Here is a 26697-nt window from a genome sequence, read left to right on the forward strand (position 1 = left end):
CGCAATTTGATATAACTTCAATCAACCATGACAAAGGATGTAAAGGCTGAAAAACAATATTTCAAGAGAATTGCTCCTGCATTGCTAAGAGTTAAAATCTCTGTTTTTATCAGTGAAGCTTGGTGTGTTTGTAGAGAGTGATGTAACAGATGTTTGTGGTTAAAAAGTCATCTTCCTCTCTAACAAAAAGGCCTATTTCTGACACTTACAGCGTGTCCTAACAGCATGCACTTAGATATTGCTTTGCATTGCGTAGCATCGGACACTCAGTGTCCACACTGCATATTTTAAATATTCACTTCTCTGCTCTGTGAATTTGAGTTACCTCTTGTAAACACTAAGACATCTAGTGCTTTCATTTTTGGAGAAACTGATGTGTTGTAGTTTGTATTGACGAGCCTTTGACGGGGTGAGCCGAATTAACTTTTTTCTCGATGTTATCACAAGTCAAAGCACAACATTTCAGTCACAGATATACGTGTACATACTGTATATCTTAACTGGCTTATATCAACTTTGCCAAACGAGCCAACAAGCTCTGTCATGTGAGAAAGGTGAAAGAAAATCTAGAACGTTTTCCTGTCAGTCACTCCCAGCGCCTTGTCGAGCTCCCTCGTTCCTCGCTCATCGTCCATGTCTATGTGAGCAACAGAATGACAGAAACAGGGCGGGAACTCCAGTAGGGAAAAAAGGTAATCAAGTTGACTTTGTTGCTGAAGCTTGCTCGCGTCCATGCTGTTAGAATAACAATCTGAGCCTGTCAGAAAACAAACACTTTGATTGATTAAGGAATATGTTGCAGACATTACTGACTGTTTGAGTGCAGCATGCTGAAGCAATCTAGTCAAGCAATAAAACATGTCACCCTTTAATGTAGTTCACTAACCACAAACATCAGACAGTGAAACAAAAAAGATTGTTTGTAATGAGGCTTCAATGACAGATTTAAGGCGACTGATTCAAGTTGTTCCAACATGCCTCTACTCAATGACATCTAATTATCTGTTTTTGATTCATGTGGGCTGAGACTAATTATTTCCCCTTTAAATCAGGACAATCCTTCCTTCAACTGGAAACACAAAAACCAGCACTTTCTGCAGAATCAGCCCCTCCCTGCTGCAGTCACACACACCACCAGCTTCTCAAGGGGTCAGCAGAAGTGTGTGTGTGTTAAAACTTCACCTCGATGTTGAGCAGCCATGTCTGCAGGTTGGCCACAGCCTCCTCTCCCAGAGCCAGGTTCCAGACCACCAGGTAGAGGGCCTTATCAGTGAAGAAACACTGGTTCACTGTGGACATGCTGGCCTGACCACCAATGTCCCACACGTTAAACGCCACTGAGTCCTTCTGTGAGGAACAAAAACCAGAGCTGAGTCTTCTCTGAAGGAGGGCAGGGGAAAAAGAACATGAGGAAAAACGAGATGACACACAACATTAAAATGTCCTTAGTAGTCAGAATCAGAAATACTTTATTAATCCCAGAGGAAAATCTGATTTTTACAGCTGCTCCAAAATATACAATATAGCAGTAGAAATATAGTAATAAAAAAAAATCATTCTGCACAAAAAGTAATTACATTATGATTTAACAACATGCTCAAAACTCATGAACCTTTGCACTTTCATCAAAAGTTAAGATTTATTTTTTCTTTATTTTTAGAAAAATGCTCTGAACTGCTCCTCCCAAGATTTGAAACATAGTAGCCCCCCCACAGCACACTTTAACTAGTTGTACAAAATTGACAAGCTTATACAGTAAACTATGTGAAGGCCACTAAAGAAGCAAATAAAAAAAACAGGTGAAGGCTGAAGCTTTAGCTGATTATACTTTCACTTTTTTACAGAACATACACTCGCCCCACTTTGTAGGGTTTTCATGAGTCAGAGTCAGGACAGCAGAAGTGAATGAAAGGGAAAATACGTTTTTCTAAACGAGTCACCATCGTTTGCATTGTTTTGAACAAGAATCTGTACGTAGGATGTTTAAAGTTTTTTTGAAAGTAAACTAGGGTCCTCAAACATCTGCTGGAGGGTCACTGGTTAATTCACCACCAGTTGAAATGTGACATCAGATATCTTCATAGACCTTGTGATAAACTTAGCGTCTATACCGGAGATAAACTATATAAGAGAAAAAAACTCAAGACATGCAAATCTCTGGACACATACATTTTTTTAGTAATTTGTGGTAATCTCCAGGACATGAATACTGAGATTTGTTGGACACTATTTGTGTAACGCTCTGCCTAGCCAGCCAACAGGACGTAACACGCTGCTATACATCTGCTGTGTCCTTCAAAAAGGGCGTCTTTGATGACGATATTCTATAGCAATGGAGGGCATGTTTTTCCGAGTTCATATTTTGACATCCATTTTCCCTTTGTACCAGAGATCTGGCATTCTTCTCCGCTTTTCTCACAACTAACTTCCGCTGGTTTTAATGCAACCACAAAGCACGTGTAACTGCTGTGACGTTATCGTGACGTCAAATCTAAATTGGTCTATAATGACAGTGGGTTTGTCAGTGGGTTTTGTCTGGGGGTTCGTTGGTAAGTGGGGAGGATCTAAGCCAACTCTGGTTTGTGGTGATCAGCCGCCCTTTATTTTCTTTCTGACAGTCGCCCTGGAGCTGCTGACGAGTAGAGGCTAAAATTAACGCCAGGAACTATTAAGTCAGAAATCAAACTGCTCATTAAATAGAACAGTCATTTTTATGCAGGGCTGGACAGTAAAGGCTTTATGTGTGATTTTTTGATCCAGCAGATGTCGCCAAAAAAAAACAAAAAACAACTTGCGCTGCATTGTTGTGTTAACACGCTAATGCTAGCAATCTTTATTATGCTGGTATCTTCACACTGCATGTAAATTTACCTGAAATGAGCGTGATCTAGAAACACAGTTAAGCAGTGAGTACAGTATGTTATTCTTCTTTTCTCTAGTCCCTCAATTAAACAACTTTTATACACGAGGGGAGGAGTCAGCCGGCCGTCCAGGCGATGTAAACAAACTGAAGATAGGACTCTGAAAACTCTGAAAACATCACAGACAGTGGGACTCGGGTGTTACACCCATTGTAGACAGTCATGACTCACAGAGTTATTGTCAGAGGATATACTTTATTTCTATTATATTTAAGTCTGAAAAATCACATACAAAGCCTTTAAAAGACCAATATGTAAGATATCTATGGTGTTAAATCATAAAATGACCTTACTATATCATCAGACATCAAGGAAACGTTCTAGAAGGGAGGCGATTTTAAGGCACTCCCACATAGCCGTTTTGGACGCCCCTCTTTTTGCCAGTTACGAGTTGTAACTGCAAACCAGAATATATTGGAGCGACAGTAGCAGGCAAGAGAAGTGGTTCAGATAGAAGTGATTGTAACCGACCTGAAAAGCCAAGGCATGTTTCTAATAAGCTCCACAAGCAGACACATGTTTAAAACTAGGAGAAATATTGGAGATGCTTTTGAAAAATGGAGAGAGGTTAGAATGCAGAAAGGTTTCAAGACAGATGCAGAGCTGGCTAAACACTGAAGCTTCAGTGTCTGTAACATAGCAACCTGTATGCACATTGACTATAGGGAGGAGGGGAGGGGGGACAACACTAACGTTTCAAATTGTAACTGCAGTACCCATTTTAAACACTAGGTTTCAGAGGCACATATTGCTCCTTTGATTTTGAATATAGAACCACAAGTATTGTTTTTCATCTGTGAGAAACGACCCTTATTGTCTGAAATAAAGATGATTTGACACTAAACGTTCAGTACATGTGCTGCCTGTGCGATCCTTACACTGTTTTTGCCTCCGTTGGGCTTGTCCAGGTCCCAGGTGAAAGTGGAGATGCTGCACTCGGCTGCAGGTGTGAAGGGGGAAGTCTTTCCAAACTGCAGAGCCTCCAGCAGGGTGGTCTTCCCCTGTCTGGGAGGGCCGATCACCAGCATCTTCAGCAGTCTGAACGGCTCGGCTTTCCTGAGGTGTGCCCGGAGGAATGCCAAGACAGAGCCAGGACCTGGAGGGAAGAGGTGTCAGAGTCTGGAGTTCATCATGATGGTAACATTATTGATTATTTAAAAAAAAAAAAAAAAAAAATAGTTTATACATTTTACTTAATTTATCTGACAGAATTCTAAACTTTTTTGGACTTTTTCACCATGGAGAGCTCAAAATCTGAGGTATTCCTTCATAAAGGCTTTCTGATGTCAGTGTTGGTGGAGAAATGTGCCTATGTTTCTTTACTGATTTATTTTATATAGAAATGTATTGTGGAGTCTTCAGCTGTTCTTTAAGGACCCTGAAGCTGAATGTTAAAAACGTGTGTTGTCAGTCAAGCTTCTTTTGAAGAACCAAAAAAAAAGGCTGTTTGTTGATTAGGAGACATTTAAACTGTGTACCTTCTTTTCTGATATCTTGGGGTACGTTTGATATGTTGAGGTCTTCGATGTCGAGCTGCCACAGGTTGGAGAGCTGACCGAGCTCAGCTGGAAGCTCCCGGATTCCAGGGTTACTGTTCCAAGAGCAGGAGGAAGAACAGTGCTCAGTCAATCACATTAAAGAAGAGATGTTCATATGACTTTGTTTTAAAAACATTTGAAGAGCCTAACAAGCTCCATAAATCCCACTTCATCAAACATCACATTTGTCTCTCACAGCAGGGACGGACAATTATCTGATTCTCTCTGCTGGAGAGCTGAATTATTATCCATTCTATATTTTCAATAAGCCGATTATGATAAGGTATAGTTTAATGAAGGACGAATATAAAGCTTCTATAAAAGTTAATGATTGAAGTTGTATTTTTGGGGGCTTTTTTATGCCTTTATTTAGAGATAGGACAGTGGATAGAGTCAGAAATCAGGGAGAGAGGAAAGGAGCCACAGATCAGATTTGAACCCGGGCCGCTCGCTTGGAGGACTATAGCCTACGTACATCGAGCACTCGCACTAACCACTGCGCTACCAGTAACCCACATCTATTTTTTTTTTTTTTAACCCTAATACAAATAGTAATGTTTAATTTAATGAATCAACACAGAAACCAATTAAGCGCATTAAATCTGCCAGTTGTTTCATGTTTAGTTTTACTTGCATTTCCTTTTCTTTTACAAACAGTCAAAGAAAAAAGATGCTGTAGAAATGCGTCAAAAACAAACTTCAAACTGAAACAGCCAATCATATATATTTTTTAAAACAGCAGAAAACATACAGATTACCAGAAATCAGCACTTCTTTTAATTTTCTCGTATCTGAATGATGCTCTAGTGGTGACTCAGGTTCATATGCTTCTTGGATTATTTTATTGCAGGCCCATTAAACACACTAAGCACATGTCTGTCTTTGATTACTAAAACAAACAGTCCACTATCCTACACTGGACGCACATTTCTCTGCTTGTTACACCCTCGTGGGACATGCAGCACAGCGCTCTGTCTAATAAGGAAATAGCACATTTGCTGATTCAGTGATTTTTTTTTTAAATACTGAAATAGAAGGTTGGTAGACAGCAGACATATGATTGCCTCATCTCCTGCTGTTTTCATATTGGTCTGGTGTAGGGGAGCAAGACGAGGACCAATACGAAAACTTCTTCAACTCAGTCCTCGATTCTAGGACACCAAGCTCCCCGTCATGCAGACACAGACGAACCCTCAAACAGACACACACACACATACACACTCGACTAAGAGGTAGCGTAAATGGATTCTGTATTTTGTGTTTTGCCCACAGATATTAAAATAGACTATCCCATGCCCATAGTGCATGCATCGTTAGAGAATGAAGGTTCCAGCAGAGAAAATAAGTAAATAAATGTGAACGGCCTCCCTTTACTTGATGTTCAGCACACAGAGCATTTATAATCATCAGATCCTGTGATCCTGTCAACATGTCCAGAGATTTTAATAACTGATGAAGTTACACTGCTGTGCACACTTTAGTTTAGTTATAACATGAAGTGCAGTCAGATATTTCATACAGTGTGTGTGTTATGTGTGAACAGGAGGACACTGAAAGGAGAGAAGTTAAATATGCTGATCTGAGTATTGAAGATTTTTCTAGCTACATGGAAAATCTCTGTTAGCGAACCTGGCTCACAAAGTGAGAGCTCACAAAGTGAGAGCTCACAAAGTTAGGGCTTGCAGCCAGTGGTCCATCAGTTTGGCTACCATTGCTCTCAAGTTATGTTTGGCAGCAGCAGCAGCACACTGTGGATCCATGACTTTGGGTAATCCATTACTCTGGGATGAATGTCAAGAGTGTAAGAAAACAGCTGCAAACAGCTGCAGCAGGACTGATTTCACATAACACACAGACGTTCCCACACACTGAAGGAGCTCATTGGCTGGCGCAACAAAAGTGGGACTATATTCCCTTTATTTCTTTCCAAAAGTCTTACTCGCTCACCCTTTACAGCTCTTATGGTGATTTATGTTTTAAAGTTTTTATCTTAGGGCCTGCGTCACAAAAGGAATCCTCTCCTCCATGGGTCTTCTTTCAGAATGAGGTGTCGTAGGACTAACTGGAAGAAATGGTGATGTCCTGGCTCTGGCTGCCCATCAGTCTACTGGTCGAGTTGTGGGGGCCAATAGGGGCCATGTGGTAGGGTAGGTACTATCAACTTGTCACTACCTGACAAGCTTGCATCAATGAAGCCTGGGTCTGTTAAAGGTGGCAATGCTGTTGTGGTTGCGGTGGCAACTAAGGGCCACTAGGTTATGTAATTAATCAGTAGGACACAGGGACTGGGAGCACTGAGCACAATGATAAAGATAAACTTTATTGATCCCCGTGGGGGAAATTTGTGAATCTGGATCAGCTGCTCTTACTGGCTTGTTACAGAGAGGAAGCTTTGTTATGAACGATGAAACTTGTGTCACATCTATCATGACTAAGACTGCACAATAAAGAGAAGCACACAGCCAACCCGGCACCACTTAGAGAGGAGATGCTGACGGCTCATCTCCACAATCAGATACAAAACAAGAGCAAACTTCATGGAGCGGAACAACTTAACGGGCAAGTTTGGGTTTGAATATCATTTGAGAAATATGCTGAAGAGGACCTTGAGACACAGTAGATGGCATGCACAATTAATGTGCAATTCATGGAGCTACTGAGCAACCGCAATCCAGTTGTAGTGAATTCTCTCCTCAGGATTAAAAAAAACAACAACATCAAGTATTCAGACAACATGTGTGACTATATCATAGGCTGTATAAAAAGATAGACAACATCACAGCTCACCAAAAATTGAGATAATAAAATAAGAGCTCCCCCTACTGACTGGCTGCAGTATAGGTCATAAGCTCCGCCTCCTCCATGTTAACAGAAAGGGATATGGGTCAAACTATTTAAAAAAAACATGTTCAACATTTTTTTAAAACACAGATTGTGTCTTGATATTATCTTGAGACATTTCTTTTTAATTATTTATTTGATGCTATAAAAATGTATAAATGCCATGATTGACAGCTCTGTTGATAAATACAGCGCTATGTGCACCAGATTGTCAAAGTAGAGGAGGAACAGGGAGAGGAAACGTAACTAACACTCACACAAGAGTCATTGAACTTTCCAAAACTGTGAGTGTCTGCTTCAAACACAAGACATAAACACATAAACATGCACAGAGACAGACGGACTCACTTGGAGAGGTAGAGCTCGGTGAGGTTGTGCAGACCACACACAGATTGGGGAACACACTCCAGCTGGTTGTCATTCAAGTAAAGGACTTCCAGAGAATCCCGCAAGATCTTGGGGAACTCTATTGGACACACTGTGAGGACAGAGACACACAGCAACAACACAAACTGTGTAAAATGATGTTGAACCAGTAGTGATAAAACAAAGTGGCTCGCTGACAGTGCCTGCTGGAACACCATCCCAGTCTCTTGAGAAAGGGGCCGACATCTCCTTTGGCTAACACTGACAAGGACCTCGTACAGCCCAATTTCAACAACTAACTCCATTTAGAAGTCCCATTACAAGACTCACACAGGATCACTGTTTTGTCGACTCATGATCATATGTAACATGAAGATGTACCTGGGTCCGGGTCCCTCCTGTTCCATGTCGTCAGGAAGGCCAGCCTCCTGGATTTGGGCCCCTCTTCTGTTCTAAAGACAAAGTTTTAAAATACAGAAACAGATCACTCTTCATCTGCAAACTGTGCTGACATGACTTTAACAAAAGCTGAAAAAAAATCAAGTCAATGCACAAGTGTCAAAAACTGCAGTTCCTCTGAGTGTCCACTACATGCTGGTTGCAAAAAAGCCAAAGAGTCCCCATTCGGTCCCATATCAAAATGCCCATTTCTACAGCGGGAAATAAACATATTTTCAGCCCGGTTCAATAAAATGTTTTGGTCTCCATTTCTTTATTGGTTAAAAAAATCTATACAGAGGTGAATTCTTTCATAATTCATCTGTTTTGATTTGATTAAAGGAAGAATATGCGATTTTTCATACTTAAATGTAAAAGTTGTTTAATTGAGGGACTAGAGAAAAGAAGAATAACATACTGTACTCACTGCTTAACTGTGTTTCTAGATCACGATCATTTCAGGTAAATTTACATGCAGTGTGAAGAGACGAGCATAATAAAGATCACTAGCATTAGCATGCTAACACAACAATGCAGCGCGAGTTGTTTTGGTTTCATGCTGGTGCTCAAGGGCGACATCTTCTGGATCATAAAAATCCCATATTCTCCCTTAAAGGCAAATAGTTTTAATAAGTAGTAATTTTGCATATTAAGGGGCTTGGCTGTGTTGACTGGCAGGTGGGTGTGTTGTAGTTGTTTGTTTCACCTCTTTGATTTAAAGTTGGGTAGATTCAGCATTTCCAAAATGGCAACCACCAGCATTGGGCTTCAAAACTCCTCTTTGGACACCAATGGGTGACGTCACTGAGACTACGTCCATGTTAGAGACCGTCTATGGTTCTTAACTTATGCTGAAGCACATGGGGATCCAAATAAAACATACCTAGACTAAACCGAAGAGTCGTTTTACCTGATCACATTTGATAAGGTATGAAAATAAAATGGCTGATTTCTCAGAAAAATTTCTCATCAAACCGATCTCGTTTTATGTTTAAAAAATCATACATTTTATTTAAAGACCACATATAGTGCTTTCACACTGACACAATCACACATTTTGGTGGTGAGCTGCATGTGTGAATGCCCACAGCCAAAATTATCTTGGACGTTCTCTAGCCAGAGTTAATTTTTCAGCATGAAATCGGGGTGAGCTGATGTGAGAACGCAGCAGGAAATATTAATAAAACCTCACAGTGAGCGAGAGAGTATGATGATGATAATAACCTGTGATTGGCACACGACCATCACGAACATTATGTACGTGACTGTTGCATCTGACCGTGTATATAATGAAACTGCTTAGTTATGTTCTTCTCTGCTCTTTTGTTGACATTGTGAATGTGTCCGCATAAAAAAAGTCTCAGTATATAATTTTATGGCGGACTCTGTTGCTCCATCCACCACTTCAGCGTCATTCTTTTTACATCATGTTTTGCTTCCCTCTCATCCAACAGGGACAGTCTCCTGCTGTGAAGTGCATGTGTGAACAACACACTCAGGAAAATCGCACTGTGTCTGACATTTCAAGAAAAACAGATAACTGTGATGTGAATTTAGACTGCTTTAAGCTATTCACACTATGTTATTAAACTTTAGTAGGCATGACGAGTTTCTTCTTTTACAGTTGACCTTATCTAACACACACACACACACACACACACACACACAGAGTAGTACGTATGTGTGTCTCTGTGGACCTACTTGCCCAGCTGGTTCCTGGAAAAGTCGAGGGTCCTGAGCTGAGAGCACTTCCACTTAGCCGGGGCCGGGAGTGTTGCAATCTGATTCCCACACAGCCTCAGAGAGACCAGAGCCTAATGGGAGGGAGGAGGGGGAGGAGGGGGAGGATGGGTGAGATAAACCACACTCTCACTGTTTACTCTTCAGACAGTTAGTATACTCTCTCACTGAGCAGCGGTAAGGACCTCAAGCTAAAGAGTTATCTGAGGTCAGAGCAGCATTTTTAAAACCTGGGACCTACTTTTACAAACCTGTTTGAATAACAAGCAGTTTAAGATTTATCCTGCCGGACTATAAGACTGTGTCCTCTAAAAGTTCTTCAGATTGTTATTATAAGTGTTTGACAGCATTACAGAAAGGATCCCTCCAGAGATAAACCTTTTTGTTAAGATGAAGATGATTTTCAAACAAGTGCTGTGACATCTCTCTCTCTACAAACACACCAGACTACATTGAGAAAAAGAAGAATTATACCTGACAGTCACTGATCCACTGCTGCCTACTACTACTTCGTTAGTTTTTTTTATTGTGTGTTAAAAAGGCATCAAACATGTTTGTACAGCAAAGTCACAAAGCTACAAAAACGAACCAGTGTTCTGTTAAATGTAAATGTCTTATTCTCATGTCCGAGAACAATTAGAGAAATTAATATGCTGCAATCTTTATAAAACTTTTGATTCATTTTTGCCAACCATGAATCAATCAGTATTTTAGTATCTGCTTTGTTGGTCAGGTATGAATACACAATCAAAGAACGTTAATGAATCTATGCCGATTGAACACAGAAACAGGCACAAACAGATTAAAACAAGATTTACATGTTGCTTAAAAAAAACATAAAATATAACACATAAAACTCACATTAAACCGGCCCACAGGGAAGGGTGGAGAAGGATCTAAAAGTTTCTGCATGACAACAGTGGGTACTGAGCCCAGAGTGTGGCATCAACCCTTTTCTAAAACATGTAAACATGAAATGTAACGAGTTATACATCATGCTGCACCTGCTAAAGACATTCATTATCCCTTAGACCTCTCAAACAAAAAAAATGCTTCGCTACGTTAGTTTAGCTTTAATGGGTTTGTTTGTGTTGTTGTGTTACATTAATGTTGTCCCGGAGCCGACCTTCACTCTTCGAAACATCAAGCTCACACAACTGTCCGACAAACTACTCGTTCAAAGGAGCATGAGAAAAAACGATGGGGTGAAATGACTGCTTTTGTCTCTGCAGTTTGGTGTCTTTGAGGGATGTAAAGTAACAGCTGGTTCTGATTTCAACCTGTCAGTAAAAACAAGAACACTTTCAGTGATTGTTCTTTGATCAAGTGCATCTGCCCCGAGGATTATACAGCAGCCATTACAGCCTGTTTCACTGCTGCAGGCCCGCGACATCTGCAGGAGATGTCAAAACCTCGTTTTGAACTTGTTAGTCATTTAAACTGCACCTTAAAGTCTACATAAAACTGTTTAAACTGCTGAAAAAAAAAAAAATATGTCACACTTTAAAGTGAATTCACAGCCTCAAATAATGATCGCCCTTAATTCTAACAACATATTTGACTTTTTATTCAGAAAGCAGAAGAGGCATTTTAAAATGAGATGAATGTTTTCCCCTTGTGGAGAGAAGAATATCTTTACACATGTGGAAACGGGTCAGGACCGCTGAAAAATTACATTTCAATTAAAGACAAAGAAAATAAATCTTTGAATGCGATAACCTCTGTTTGTCATGTTTCTCTCCTCTCTATATTCTTTAAAATGTGTTTTTCCAGATGCCTTTAGGTATCACAGTAAGACTGTCAGAGACCCAGAGATGAAGCATCAGCGCCATCTGGAGGCTGCCCAACAGATAACACATGACAGCATTACCTCTCTTCCTTCCTTTTCCTTCTGCCTTTGAAAATCTTTATCATGATTTACAAAGTTTTCCCAAGAGAGTGCAGAATTATTGGCTAATACATTTTTTTAAAACACATGAGAAGGCTCAAAATTAAGGAGAGACACTTAGACTTTATCGAGGTGGCTCGGCACATGAAGTCTCTGTGTGGGAAACTCTGCATACACTAAAAACAACTAAATTCACTTCACCTGGTGCCCTCCAGGTCACAGATCCAGGGACTGGTTGTTTGTTTCAAATCCAACAGGATTAGAGTTATGGTATAGGATCAAATCAGGTTAATCAAAAGAAAAAATGAGTATGTCAGGGGGTAGGATCAGTTATGACCAGATAAAACCTTCAGTTTGAGTCGTTTCAACTTTTGAGTAGAATTGTGAAACTTTGATCCATAACATCAGGATCATCCTGATCCCAGCAGAGGGAATGATTCAGACTGGATTACAGGGAAACTATGTCAGAAAACTATTACATTGGTCAAACAAACAACTTATTTACAAGATAGTTGATATGTGGAGACATTTGTATTAATGCATTTATGCGTTGTTTTGCTTGAGTTGATGAGAGACACTCGGTTTGTTAAACAATTAAGGATTTTTTTTCATTAAGTACTTAACCAAATAGCATCAATATCAAACAATAAATGTCTAATTTAAAGGAGCTCTGAGGATCTTTCAGTTTGAGTGGATGTTGCCGCCCCCTGTGGACAAAGAATGTAGTGTACCCTTTAAAGCTCAGATAATCTGGATTTGATCATCTTTAAAACTCATTTTCTGGATCAGGGTGATTCAATCCATTTTTCTTTGGATAAAAGTGAGCTGGGTTACTTGATCCTGGATAGGAGAAAAGTGGAATCCTTATCTGGAACATTTTGAACAACTGACCCTGTGCACGGAGAGCATTCTTACCTCTAGTTCAAATAAGTGCGGCGGCAGCTCAGTCAGGCTGTTGTCAGAGAAGTCCAGCTCCTGCAGCTGAGTCCTCCAGAAGATGGAGAAGGTGTCTGGAAGACTTTTGATCACGTTGTAGGAAGCTTTGCATTGTTTCTGCACAGGACGAGAGAGAGAGAGAGCAATTTGTAAAGTAAAAATTCCACCGCACATTACCTACCATATTTCACCAAACACAGAGGTTATGTGATAATATTAATCCCGTGCGAATCGGCATCTTGTGATTTGGGGTAGTTTTTTGTGTTCTCCGCTCCTTTTTTTCCCCTCTTTCCCGGTTGAGAATTATGCAGACTGCGTTGGCAATTCTAAATGAAAGTTTTGAAGCATTTTGGGTGCAAATTCAGGAGGCTCATCTACAGCATGAAGACCCATTCACAGAAAGAACAAACTCAAATCCATCAGAAGAGAGAAATCTTAAAAGATGATAAAATAGATTACACGCATGGCAGCATGCGGTAAGGAACATTTTTCTATCTTTCAACAGGCTCAACAGTTATTATGTGGTAACTTTAGGCCTATAACGTCAGCTAGCGATCAGACACTTTCCAATCAATATTTCTTACGCAGAGCTTTGACATCATATCCGGGGCATAATGTCAGTAAATTTGAGTTAAAACACAGACTTTGCTTATCCCATGCAATTTCTAAATCACAATCAGTCCCCAGGTAGCACTAGTCCCGTGGGAACAGGTCTTTAGTTAATCATTTTGTCGACTGAGCTGAGCTCTGTCAGCATGAGAGTGCAGCTCTGTGCAGAGTAAAGGTACAGATAGCTTCTCTCAACATTCAGACACAAAACAAGAGAAAACTGCACAGATTACTTTTTGGATGAGTTTGTGCCTGAAAATCATCAGAGCTGTATGCTTTGTGAAGTAAAGGTTGAGATGGAGCAGGTAAATGAAGCAAAACTCAGTGACTCAGGCCGTCAGTGTAGCAATCATTAACACCTGTAATAAACCCGATGTAGATGGTAACTTACTGTAAGTAAAATATGAAATAACTGTAGTCATGAAATGAGGTCCACACAGAGTAACACCCAGGTTATTAAACATTAAAAAACCCTGTGTTGATTAAAAGTAAATAAAGTGAATTCTGATCTGAAATGGTGTGTTCATTGAGCGTCTCACCAGTGGACAGGCCCAGGCGTCAGGGAAACAGCTCAGTGTGTTCCTGCACACGTTGAGGACGCTCAGTGATTTCATAGAGTGCATGACGGACACGGGCAGACTGCTCAGACAGTTCTCAGACACATCCAGCTCCTCCAGCTTACGCAGGCCGATCCAGTTAGTACCTGAAGATAAGGAAATACATTTATACACAAATAAAGTCGACATCAGAGATTTTAAGAGGGTCAAATCAACCAACAAAAGTCTCCAAGATGGTGTGGCTCTAATTCTCTAATCTCTCTAGATACTTTACTAATCATTTAAAGGAAATGATGTCACAGCAGCTACAATCACAGCCAATACACATCAAATAAAAACATGCTCCTATAACAGAAAAAAGACAAGATGAACCTTTATTTATCCCACAATGAGAAACATTTTCTAAGATTCTTTAAATCATTTGGCAGACTCTTTTGCCCAAAGTATCTGAGAGTCAGAACAACATATTGTACGCAAAAATAGAGAGGAGGATACAACATCAATAATGAACAGTGCATAGTCTGATCTGACAGGCAGAGCAGTTTTAAAAAAACACTTATATCGTTGTCGTTGTCAACAATAACAGCTTCATAATCAGGATCCACATCGTCCTAAAAATCATCATCGCATCACAGTCAGTCCCATCTCTATTATTAAGTGAATATTGTTCATAAAGAACTGGGTCTTTAGCTTTTTCTTAAAGGATATAAGGGACTCTGCAGATCTAATGGACTTTAGCAGTTCATTCCACCACCAGGGGGCGACAGAGGAGAAGAGTCTAGTTAGAGACTTAGGACCCTGCTGTGAAGGTTGAATGAGACGCCTTTCTTTTTTCAGAGCGTAGTGAGCAGCAGGGGGAGTGTAGACTTGGATTAAAGAGCTTAACGAGGACGAGCCGTTTTTGTTGTGGTTTTATAAGCGAGCAGCCGAGTTTTTTAATCTGTGAGCAGCAGCTTGGAGCCAGCAGAGGGAGACGGACAGTGAAGTGAAATGTGCAGTTTTAGATTGGAGGTCCAGTTGTGCTGCTGCGTTTTGCTGACGGTGCAAAAGTAAAACAGTTTAACGAGCAGTCACATAGCTGCAGCTGTTGAACATGTTAAATTCAGAGAAATAAAAACTAGCATGTCAAAAAGTGCACATACATTTGAACGTGTTATTGCACACTGAGGGTTCCTGATATTATTGCTCGTCATCATCAGATGATTTCATACAATGAAGGAAAAAGAAGCAGATTGGGTGCTCCTTGTGGAGGTGGACTCCAAGTGAAGGCCAGGTGCCTTTAAGGATAAGTTAATTTAAGTTAAGGAAGGAAAGCCACCCGGCTATCTTCTGGAGCTCTCGCTTACGGCACATTTTGTTTCCAGGCAACGTATGATGTCATTATAGTGTGTCCTATATCTCTTTTTTTTTGCCGTTGCAGACTCACACACTCACACACTGCAGACCTGACACCTTAAAGTCTGTGAGGGTTCAGTTCTCAGGCTTTAGGGGGGAGATTGAGATGGGGGACACTGAGTGTGCTCTGTTGAATCACATCCAGGGTGTGTAGTGAGAAGTGCAGTAAAAATCATTTGGAAATATGAGAACAGATAAAAGATCTATTCATTAACTCAAATAATGAGTTTGTTTTGCTGTAATAGCATCAATGTATTGATTAACATTGTACTTTGTAGTAACTCAATAGTGCCAGAAGATGGCAGCAACTACTTCTGTTGCTCATGATAAATCTTGTGATACGTCTTGTGAAGAAACAGGGCTAATTTGTAAACTTTAACACCACAGGGATTCTAATTCTTAAATAAAGGACATTTAGTTTATTAAAGAGTTAGTTACTTTAACAGGGTGAACAGGAGCAGGTATGCAGAGGTGAGATAGGTCGGCTGTGTTAATCACTGCATTTCATGGAGGGTCCATACGGAGCCCCTGAAGGCCCAAAATGAATAAAGTTAAAATCTTGAGCGCACTAGATATTTTCTTTATACTTTTTGGGACTTTAGGGGCTCCGTAGGTCCATCCCTATCCGTAGAAAAAAGGGAATATTCTTTATCTGTATTATTTTTGGACATTGAAAGAACAAAAGAATACTAAAAAAAATGCCTAGGAGAAGCTAAGAAACTGGTTAAGTGAGATAATAACTTCTGTGTATATATACGGTATTTTACTTTTTGGGACTTCAGGGGCTCTGTAGATTTTTACCATAATCATATCCAGGTTTAAAACATCTGGTTTCATGAAAACTGAGCACTGAGAACATACCAGTGGGGATGTCAAACAGGACCGCCAGCTGGTTCTTGGCAGCAGAGATTCTCTGGATGTGGGTCAGGTGGAGAAGTCCAGGCGGTAACGTAGTGAGTTTGTTCTGAGAGAGGTTGACCTGTCGTAGACTAAAACACAGGACAGAGAGAGAGAGGCGGTGAGACGAGCACATATTTAGAACTTAGCAGATCAGTTTTCACCTCAACACCGGTCTATACAGAAGTTTACATTACTAGTAAAGCTATATAAAGAATACCTGTTGATTTTTTTAAGTTTTGGTTCTTTTGGATAAGGAGGTATTTGTTCAAAAAGGGTCGAGGTATCTGACATTTTGACAGCCTCTGAACATGGTGCAGTGTGTACCTGGAGCAGATGACCTCCTGTGAGCTGTGTGCAGCCGGCAGCTCACTGAGCAGGTTATCAGAGAGGTCCAGAGAGCTGAGGCGGATCAGACCCCAGGGCACCACAGAGGGGAGAGCAGCCAGGCTGTTAGACGACAGATCCAGGACCATGATCCTGGAGGATATGTCCATGAACCAGACCAGCTTCAACCAGGGCAGCTGCAGACCGCTCCAACACACGCTGACAGCCTAAACAAACACACACACACACTGCTGTTAATGAACATATTCTCGCATCATTATGAGAAATTATAATGATTGCCTTTATCAGGAAAAATATGGAAACTATGTATTTTATCACATACGTTATCATAAGACAAGCCGTCCATTTAGAAAAACATTTGGCTGTGTTTAAAAGACGAAGGTGTAACATTTTACACATAAATACAGAAGTAAGTATATCCTGTGTAAATATCTATCTGAGTCATGATCGTCTACAATGAGTGAGACTAGTGAGTCCAGCTGGCTGTCTTCTTGTTGTGTTTACATCATGTTTACATGGACGGGACGGCCTCATGTATAAAGCTGTTTTAGTCAAGGAGAGAAAAGAAGGATAACATTCTCACTGCTTATCTAGATGTCACATAAGTTTGTTTAGATCAATCATTCTGTGACAATTTATGTGCAACATGAAGAGTTAACACAAGTGTGCTGTCAAAGCGACTACGTGGCTCGGGTGAAAGTTGGCCCTTAATAAAATTACTGAATTTACTGTGATACTAATTACTGGGTGACTGAAGAACTAAAAGTCCTTGGAAGGACTCTAAACATATCTCCCGGATTAACAAAAAAAAAGAAAAAAGGAAAACCAATTACTGGGTAATGGAAGCTTGCAAGGAAAGAGGCAATAAACTGAATATTCCAGATTATCAAAAGGGTCTCCTGGTTCCAGTAAACCAAACAGACTCCCTTATTAAAATCTGGAATATCAGGAGGTCATATCCAACAGTCTGGGATATGAAGTAAAAATGCAGAGGAATGTCTGAATGGTTCTTCTCTGTGATTTTGAATTGTTTGTTTTAGTGATTTTTAAATGTTCTATTTTAATGTTTCTTTTCTTTCCTCTGTCATGATGCTTTTGATGTTGTGTGAAGCACTTTGAATAGCCTTGTTGTTGAAATGTGCTATAGACATAAACTTGCCTTAAGGTTAGCCTGCTAACACAACAATGCAGGCCACAGGTGATGGCAGCTGGAGCAAAGGAACATTTTTGTCTGCGCTTGCATTCAATGTTGCTTAACGATGGTGCGTTCTAATTGATAACTCCTCGGTGCGAGTGGAGAGGGGTTTGAGTTGTGATGCTGGAGGAGAGCGGAGGCTTCAGTATGGAGGAGGTGTCACCAAACAGCAGTTTGTTTTGGTTTGGTGCTGGTACTCAAGGGCGACATCTACTGGATCAAAAAGTCACACATTCTTCCTTTAAGGTGTTTTGAATTTAATTTATTCAGGCTAATTAGATTTTGATAACAAGCATGTAATGTATCTGTGTGATACATTTCAGTAGAAATGTAGATAGTTATGACATTCAGCAGTGAAGCAGCAACCTCATCTTCTCTGAGGTTAAATCAGGTTTTTTGTCAAAGGAGTTTGGCGTCTTTAAAAGTCACCTCTTCTTGTACCTTCTCATATCCCAACACAGGTTAAAAACACAATGACTCTTTGTTTGTTTTCCAAAATAACCAAAAGGAAAAAAGCAAAACCTTATTTGACAATATTTGATAATGTTTGTTGAGCGTTTGCATGACTGGATCTGATTTCAACCGTCCTCCCTACCAAGTGCACCCAATTAAAACATGTCCACTAAAGGTTTATTTTATTCACAGACAGGCTCAGATTGTTATTCTAAGTGTCTGCCAACATAACAGAAAAGGAGAGACAGACCTTTTTGTTGAAGAAGAAGATGCTAAATAAGTCAGATTCTGGGCATCAATCTAATCTTGGATCCTTCACTCTTTATTTTAGGTATAGCTCCTGATACCAACATGGACAGAGACTTGATTTCCTTGCTTAATATGTTGCTATTAATAGTAAAGAAAACAATAACAGCGTCCTGGCTGAAACCACAGCCTCCCAACATAACTCAGTGGAGACGGAGATTAAAAAATGTTTTCATCACGGAAAAAAATCACAGCCAGATTACAGCTGTATATTTGTATTTTAAATTTAATTTAATTTATTTATTTATTTAACTTTAAATGCACTTGTCTATTGCATAGCAAATTACCAATATGTTTGCAAAAGTTGTTAGTCAATCAAGGAAAAAGGATTGAAAAACGATGTGAAGGCTGCCATATGTGTGGTTATATGCATGTATGTAAGTTTATGTCTATCTAATGTAAGTATGAAGGAAAGGGTGTGTGTATACATTTATGGATACGGATGTGTAGTTGTTTGGTAAAATGACATGTTAAGATTTCATGAGAAAATGGACAAGTGTAACTGAAAAGCATCTCCTGAAGTTGTATGTTTTATCTGTGTACTCAATAAAAAAATAAGTTAAAAAATAAATAAAAAGAAGAAGATGCTTTTTTTAAATGAAAGTGATCCCTGAGGATTGTCAGAATGCTGCTGAGTTCTCTGACTGAATCCATCCTGATCACACATGACGCTCTCCTCTGACAGCCTCACATGTACTGAACAAAAAAAACACACACACAAGCACAGCCCTGTTTCTACATTACTGACCAGCTCTCCGTCTGGCTCTGTGGTTTCTTGCAGTTTGAGTTTGAGGAGGTGTTGGCTGAAGGCTGGATGGTCCATCAGGGTGTACGAGGAGAAGCCGGCTCCGTTCTGCAGCAGGAAGTGAGCGATCTCTTCATTTCCTGTGACACACAAAACAAAACATACGTCTCACTGCTCTGTCCCTGCACACTCTCATAGTACCACTGATGAAAAACTTTAGCGCTAAAGGTTTTTTATTCAGGGTCGTCACCATGGATACCAGAATTTAATACTTCAATATGTTAATCGAAACAATAACAATACTTCTTTGATACCACGGCAAAACAAATAGAAGTCCTTTACACTAAATATTGGGTAATTTCTTGTTTTTAATTATCAAGAACTTCAGGCACCTACACTCTAAACTGCACATAAACATTGGCAATGTGTTTGTACAGAAAAGTTACCAATGATTTTAGGCAATTAAGACAGTTAACTGGAATGGTAGAGGCTGCTTTGTAAAGTGGCCATCAGAAATAACTAATCCCATTACATATTCATACGCCGCAGACGAAGCAGCTGGAGCAACTTGGGGTTAAGTGTCTTGCCCAAGGACACATCGGACATGTGGCTGCAGGAGCTGGGGATCGAACCCCCAACCTTACAATGAGAGACGACCGACTCTATCAACTGAGCCACAGGTGTCTCTCCTACGCATTAGTCTCATGAAATAGACATAGTTCTGTACAACAACGATGTCAACGCTCTTGAGTCAATTAAGACAATGTGCAGGAAGGTTGCTTGCAATTTGTTGGGCAATTTGAAGAGTTTGCATAAATGTAGCTACAATATTTATGCTATGTAGACAGTGTGCTGGAGTTTGTCAGCAATGCCAGTGTTGGACGAGTTTGCCTGCAATTGTTTGATGGACTCATTCCTCTCCGTCACACCTGTCTTGTAAAATAAAGCTTTGCTAATTTTGGATTCTATCAATGTGTGTTTGGTTTAAAATAAGTTGAACTGAAAAGTACTGAATCATTGACAAACATGACGACCTTAGTTAGTATGATGTGCTCTAGCCTCACATATGTTCCACATTGATGAATTGTACTGTCCCAAAGTGTAAATTGTATTATTATCTAAAGTGCAGTGTTGTCATCCTGCACCTTCAATGAAAACTCTTGTGAGTGTAACACTGTGGATAACCAGCAGTGTGTGTTTGTGTAGTATTTCACACATCATGTTGTGAAGTTGTGTGTTTGGATCCCCGCTCAGTTGCTGCAGTAACTCCCTTTGTATCAGAATCATTATCCTCAGAGCCAAATGACCTTTGTTCAAGGTAGGATCAAGTGGAATGCACGCTCACTTCAACAGCTTAATACTGTTTTACTGCATCATAGCACAGTAATATTAAACAGCATTTAAACTTAATGAACGTTTTAGTATCATTAACATGCTGTCTTTACTTATTCCGTGGGTAAATGATGAACAGGGCTCTCATTGCAGGGACTTTTCCAGGGACCAGGACCCAGGGAAAAAACACAAACCCCAAATTTTGGAGTTGCAGTAAACATTTGTGATTGGTTGCTACTAGAGGTTAATTTGCAGCTCCAGGGATCTGTACAGACTGAACACAATGTGTCTGAACATGTCCAGAACAGCGCTGCTAGGGTCCTGATGAGGGTGCGTAAATATGAACACATCACACCAATCCTTCAGACACTACACTGGCTCCCTATTTCATGGATCAGGATTCAATAAAAAGTCACCCTTCTCACCTACCAGTGCACCCATGGAAATGCCCCCCTCTATCTCAAAGAACTCTTCACCCCACAATCCTCCACACGAAGCCTCCGCTCTGGAAACACCAACCTCCTCCATCACCCCCAGGACTAAACTCCACACCATGGGTGACCGGGCCTTCTGCTCCTCTGCTCCCAGTCTGTGGAACGCTCTCCCCGAGCAGCTGAGGGCTCCACAGTCTCCTGATGCTTTTAAAAGGGCCCTAAAAAACTTTTTAACAAAGCCTTCTGCTTGTGCTTTTAGTTCCGTTAGTTGCTTAGTTGATTAAATTTGTTTTTATTTGTTTGCACTTTGAGATTTTTTTTTGCAAAAATGTAAAGTGCGTTACAAATTAAATGTATTATTATTATTATTATTACAATGTCCACGTCCTTCTTTAGCATTGATGCTCAGGGTAACATACAAAAGAGTGTTGCTTTAAGTGGCATCATTAGGGTTGTATAAAGATAAACATAAACACATCTGACACTCAATTTTATGTCAGCAGGCTCAACATCTTAACCCAGGCAATGTTTTATTTCAGTACAGACTGTGCAGGATTTTTGATAATTAAAAAAAATATATTACCACATATTGGGTTTATAGGACTTTTATTTTGTTGTTTTCTTGTTTAAACAGGCACTGTATCAGTATGATTAGATTTTTTACTAGAATTAAATTCAAGTTTAAAATCTGGTATCGTGGCAACCCTAGTGTGCTTTAACACTAGAATGACCAAGGCAGTCATTTTGACCGTTTTATTTTGCAATGTAATAACTTACTTAAAACAAAATCAATGTAACTACAGGACCATGACTTTTCCTAAATGTGTCTATATTTTATTCTAGCATTGTTATTTTATCAAAAACACAAAAAGAGTTTTGAGTATTTCTACCTTGAAAGTCCATAGCGGTCATATTGACTGAATGCATTATAGCCAGTGTATCATTTCAGTATTTGCTACTTTTTCCCACTCTTGAAGGTGCGCATCGCCATCTATACTACTATGTTTCTGTTAAAAAGAAACCTGAAAGAAAATATGCACACCAAAATATCCAAGTGGGGCGGCTAAGGCTCACTTGGTAGAGTCGGTCTTCTCTCAACTGGAATGTCCTGTGTTCGATCCCCAGCTCCTGCAGCAACATGTCCGATGTGTCCTTGGGCAAGACACCTAACCCCAAGTTGCTCCAGCTGTTTCGTCAGCAGTGTATAAATGTGTATGAATGTGTATGAATGGGATTATTTACTTCTGATGGTCATTCAGAACAGGCTGAGAGACTAGAAAAACTTTTATAAACCCAGTTGACCCTCTTTCCATTTGGAAATTCGTATCCAGGATTTCTATAAGCACTCATTGAGCTCATCTCTTATTGTGTGCATGTTTTCACTTGCACACATTCAGTATGCTCAGTGCACATACGACTTTTCATGTGATATGAAGTCAATCCGTGTTATTGAATATCATTAAATGAATTCTCCAGTCTGTAGCAGCTGAAAGCAACATGAAGTTAATTCCAGTTTCTCAGACAGATCCTCAGCAGAGAAGTGTGTGTGTGTGTGTGTGTGTGTGTGTGTGTGTGTGTGTGTGTGAGGTGTTTGTTGCTCTGTGAGCTGATCACAAGGAGCTAACATTATCATTATTATCTGATTAAAATCATGGATGAAAGCTGACTGTAACTTTAAGCTTTAGAGACTTATTTTATGTGAAGCAGCAAAACGGTATCTCCATTGGGATGACATCACAGAGGACAGTTTGTGTTATTGCCTGTTTTGTTGTACTGTTAGTTTGCAGTGATCTGATTTACAGGTAATGACTGCAGAATATTTCTGTGTTTGTCCCCTACCTGCTTGTGCAGCGGCGTACAGCGGCAGCCCGGTGATGACAGCAAACTCATCCGTGTGGATGGCACAGTCCTTGGCATCAGCTCCATAGCTTTGGACCAGCATCCGGACCACGTCCAGGTGACCCTGCTGACAGGATGTGGCCAGCATCCAGTTCAACAAGTCTCCCCTGAGACATGGACCTGTGAGAGAATCAGAGTGGTGTTCAGGAGAGGAGTCCGAAACCAAACAAAGACTGCAATCTTCACTTCTTTTTGAGGTTTTTTAGTATAAAATAAGATAATCTCTTATTGATCCCTAGTGGGGAAATTCAAGTGCTGCAGCAGTAAAAAAAACAAAACAAGAAGAATATCATGCATATGGGTGCAAATAAAATAAAACAAATGAACAGATCTAAGGTGAATTTGTAACTTAAATACTATGAGGTATAAATATCTAATTGAGAGAGGGATTGTTTCTATTTATTTCTTGCAGCCATGAAACAGGCTGTAATGGCTGCAACGTAATCCTTTAGGGCAAGGTGCTTTCTCTACCAATGACATGCTCACATTTCCATTATCAGAGTCTAAAAACAGCAATCAGTAGATCTGCATGTGCTCCTGGAAGACAAACTTTTCATTCTGACTTTACTCAGACTTTTTCTTGCCAGCATATTTCAGTATGAAGTCAATGTGAGCTCGTTTGAAATCACAGCAGGAAATATTTAGGACAATTCTGGACTCAGATGCTTCATCAGCCATATCCGCATTGTTCTTTAACGTCATGTTCTGCCTCCTCTTCCTGTCTGACAGGGAAAGTCAACCACCTTGAGGTGCATGTGTGAGCAACCAGATCAAGATTTCAGGGGCAGCTTGCCTGAAACTTGAAGACATTTTCAGGGGTGTGTGTGTGAAAAGGAAAACAGAACCTCAGTCTAAGTTGTTTACAGGAGCAGATTAAAAAAAATAATTTAGACCCAAAAAATACAGAAAACTGAGCCGGTATTTAAAACCATAGACCAGTTAATTCAAACTGAGTAGATTACTAAGAGCTGAGTGTCAGAGCTTTTCAGAGAAGCAGAGTAGAGTTTTCTGGCACACCTTCACCGACTTGAGCTCGTTGATGGACGGCTTGCCTGAACAACACCCCCCCCGCCCCCCTTGCTCCCTATCCCTCTTCCTGCATTTTATCCCATCTCTCCCCCTATCCCTTTCCAAGCCCGGCGCAGTCTAAGCCTGTGAAGGCTGTTTTGTCATGAGCCGGGGATCCAGCTGAAGATTTCTGCCTTTTAATAAGACAGTTTTTTCTTACCACTGTAACTTTTGCTGCTTTGCTAAAGTGCTCATGATGAATAGGCCGGGTCTTTGTAATATAGCAATAAGTAAGGTCTTATACCTGCTTTTTGTAACATAACAATGAGTAAGGTCTTCTACCTGCTTTTTCTAACATAACAATAAGTAAGGTCTTTTACCTGCTTTTTGTAACATAACAATGAGTAAGGTATTTTACCTGCTTTTTGTAAAGTGTCTCGAGATAACACTTGTTATGAGTTGACGCTATATAAATAAAAATTGATTGATTGAACATCGGCGCAGCATATCTAAACCACATGGGGTTATTGTAAATCATCACATTATGTTTTTATCTGTTTTCACAACTTTATAGGAAATAGAGATGTCTATAAAGATCTGCAATACCAGCTTCCACTACGGAGAAAGTTCTGCTTCAAACATCTTATGATGTTTTCAAAGCAAACCAAATGTGTGTATGAAGCTCAAATTTCAATTTAACTTGAATATCAAAAGGTATTGTTCAGGCTCAACAACAATCTGAAGAAACAATAAAGACATTGAGTCAGCGTCTACATTTAGAGCAAAGTTCTCTCTCATTTTGTACTTTGGTAACTATTTAAAACCAGAAAGCAGATTAGAAAGAAAATAAATTAATACATTTAAAACAAAGAGGGATTAATGTAATTTAGTATTTCACATTCACAAAGCTGGGGAACTGTTGAGGATTCAAAAAATAGGAGAGAAAAATAATATTAGTTATTGTGGGGTGCTACAGGACACATCCCCAAGCTCTCAGATTTGTTCTCTGCAGTTCCACCAGTGATACTTCAATTACTAATGTTAGCCTGCTAGTGTTAGCCGCGGTAAGCTGCACCAAGCATCTTTTTCAGAGTGTTCAGTGTTTGATTAGTGTTTATTCCGCCGCTCTGGGATTGTTGCACAGCTGAAACTAAAAACCAGTATTTGGTGTCCATCAAAGAAATCCTGGTACCGAGCCTAGCTAACAGGTCATCAAACTGGGACCTGGTCAGCCTCAAGTAGCTGGAAGCAGCAGGAAAGTTCATCCAGACACAGTTCATAGAGGAGGAGGGAGATTAACCCAACTGGAAGGATCCTGTAGGCGAGTGATATGAACCCAGAAGGGACAGAGTTTGGTTTTCTTTTATATCTGGAAGGACAATTATTCCTGGGTTTTGGTAAACCAACACAAATGACCCTTGGGTTTATCCTGTGAGAGTAGCATGGGCCAAAACAGAGCTTTGCATTCAGTCAGAACACAGATCCAAACAGCTTCCTCACAAACTGCTCTGAATGTTTGTCTCCATCTGAGCGTTGAATGATGTCTTTTCTGTGGACCGTGACTTGTTTTTAAAGTTCCTCTGAAGTTATTTATTTTTTGTCTTTAAAACATTGACTCTCAACTCAGAAGAGAAAACAGTGCACTGCTGCACAACTAATTGACACCCCTTGTGTTTCTTTTTATTTTTAAGAAAGATGATTTGACATGTGTTATGAGCCAACACATGTGTGTTTTTCTTACCTGGTATGGAGTCCAGCAGCTCTCTGACCAGCTCACTGTGTCCGTAATACGCCGCCAGGATGGCCGGGTTATTGTTGGAGGGCTGGGCGGGCACAGTGACGTGGGCTTCTTTCAGGAGGTAACACACACTCTGCATGTCATCGTGCTGGGTGGCCACACACAGGAGACTCACCTACAACACACACACACACAAACTTTAAGCATCACCAACAATAACTGGCTAACTAACAGCTAAAGGATAACAAATAAGAAGATAAATTAATGATGCATGCTTGCTGTCAATTTCAGACGTTGTCTGTCAGTTTGTGCAGGCACTATCAGGAAAAAAAAGTCAGTTTGCAGAGTGTCCGCTTGAGGCTGGCTCCAGGAACACCGGGAGTCACATACACACAACAGGCAATAAAGCAGTTTTTACACTATAGATAAACACATTTACAGCCTGGTACACAAAATGAAATAGTTCCAATTAGTTATTGTCATCATGATTTTGAAAACGATACGTGTTATCCATAGTTAGGCGCGTAGCTGACATGATTGACAGGTGGGCACGATGTAACGGTTCGTCAAGAGGCTTAAAACCCACCTCAGCTCCGGCTCTCAGCCTGTCATTAGGTTGACTGAAAGTTACGCTGAGACAGCATTTCCAGCATGCTGCTGCCGTCCAGCCTCCGGAGACCCCTGCACTAACAATCCATTTTTCTTTCTTAGATTTGTAAAGATCAAAGCTGTGTAAATATCAAACATTATTGATTCCTGTTTCAAAACCACAGCCAAAAAATAGAACTCCTGGACAACCACTATAGGTCGATTTCTTGTTTCCATTGCAGACATTACATGAAAAGTCCTGTACACTGTCTAAATTGCACAAATACATCGGCAACACTTTGGCACTGAAATGTTTCCAATGTATTTGTGCAATTTAGACAGTGTGACAGAGTATGCTTGTAGTTTTTGAACGATCCATTCCTCCCCTACAGACCTGTCTTATGTAACAGATGTAGTTTTTATTCACAGCATCCGTATTATTTCATTCTATTGATCATTAAAATAACAGATTGTATCGTTTTGAACATGTGCTGGCGAAAAGTATCAAAGTTTTAAATATCTGAC

The 26697-nt window shown here is 40.1% G+C and overlaps 1 protein-coding gene across 5 annotated transcripts in view; it reads right to left on the minus strand.

Annotated features, from left to right (window-relative positions):
- The window catches only part of lrrk1 (leucine-rich repeat kinase 1), an 82126-nt gene that overhangs the window by 35931 nt on the left and 19498 nt on the right, over window positions 1–26697 (minus strand). For 4 of the 5 annotated variants that reach the window (XM_065953182.1, XM_065953183.1, XM_065953186.1 and 1 more), the window contains 13 exons: window positions 25588–25759; window positions 22779–22958; window positions 19177–19313; window positions 16454–16680; window positions 16091–16218; window positions 13817–13980; window positions 12648–12785; window positions 9806–9918; window positions 8048–8118; window positions 7649–7778; window positions 4400–4512; window positions 3800–4017; window positions 1183–1347 (listed from right to left, as the gene is read on the minus strand). In XM_065953182.1, coding sequence (XP_065809254.1) covers window positions 1183–1347; window positions 3800–4017; window positions 4400–4512; window positions 7649–7778; window positions 8048–8118; window positions 9806–9918; window positions 12648–12785; window positions 13817–13980; window positions 16091–16218; window positions 16454–16680; window positions 19177–19313; window positions 22779–22958; window positions 25588–25759 — 1956 coding nt within the window. The remainder of the gene's footprint in view (window positions 1–1182; window positions 1348–3799; window positions 4018–4399; window positions 4513–7648; window positions 7779–8047; window positions 8119–9805; window positions 9919–12647; window positions 12786–13816; window positions 13981–16090; window positions 16219–16453; window positions 16681–19176; window positions 19314–22778; window positions 22959–25587; window positions 25760–26697) is intronic. The other variant, XM_065953184.1, reaches the window with a different exon arrangement.

This window comes from Labrus bergylta, chromosome 3, assembly GCF_963930695.1.
Source record: "Labrus bergylta chromosome 3, fLabBer1.1, whole genome shotgun sequence".
Classification (NCBI taxonomy): Eukaryota; Metazoa; Chordata; class Actinopteri; order Labriformes; family Labridae; genus Labrus; species Labrus bergylta.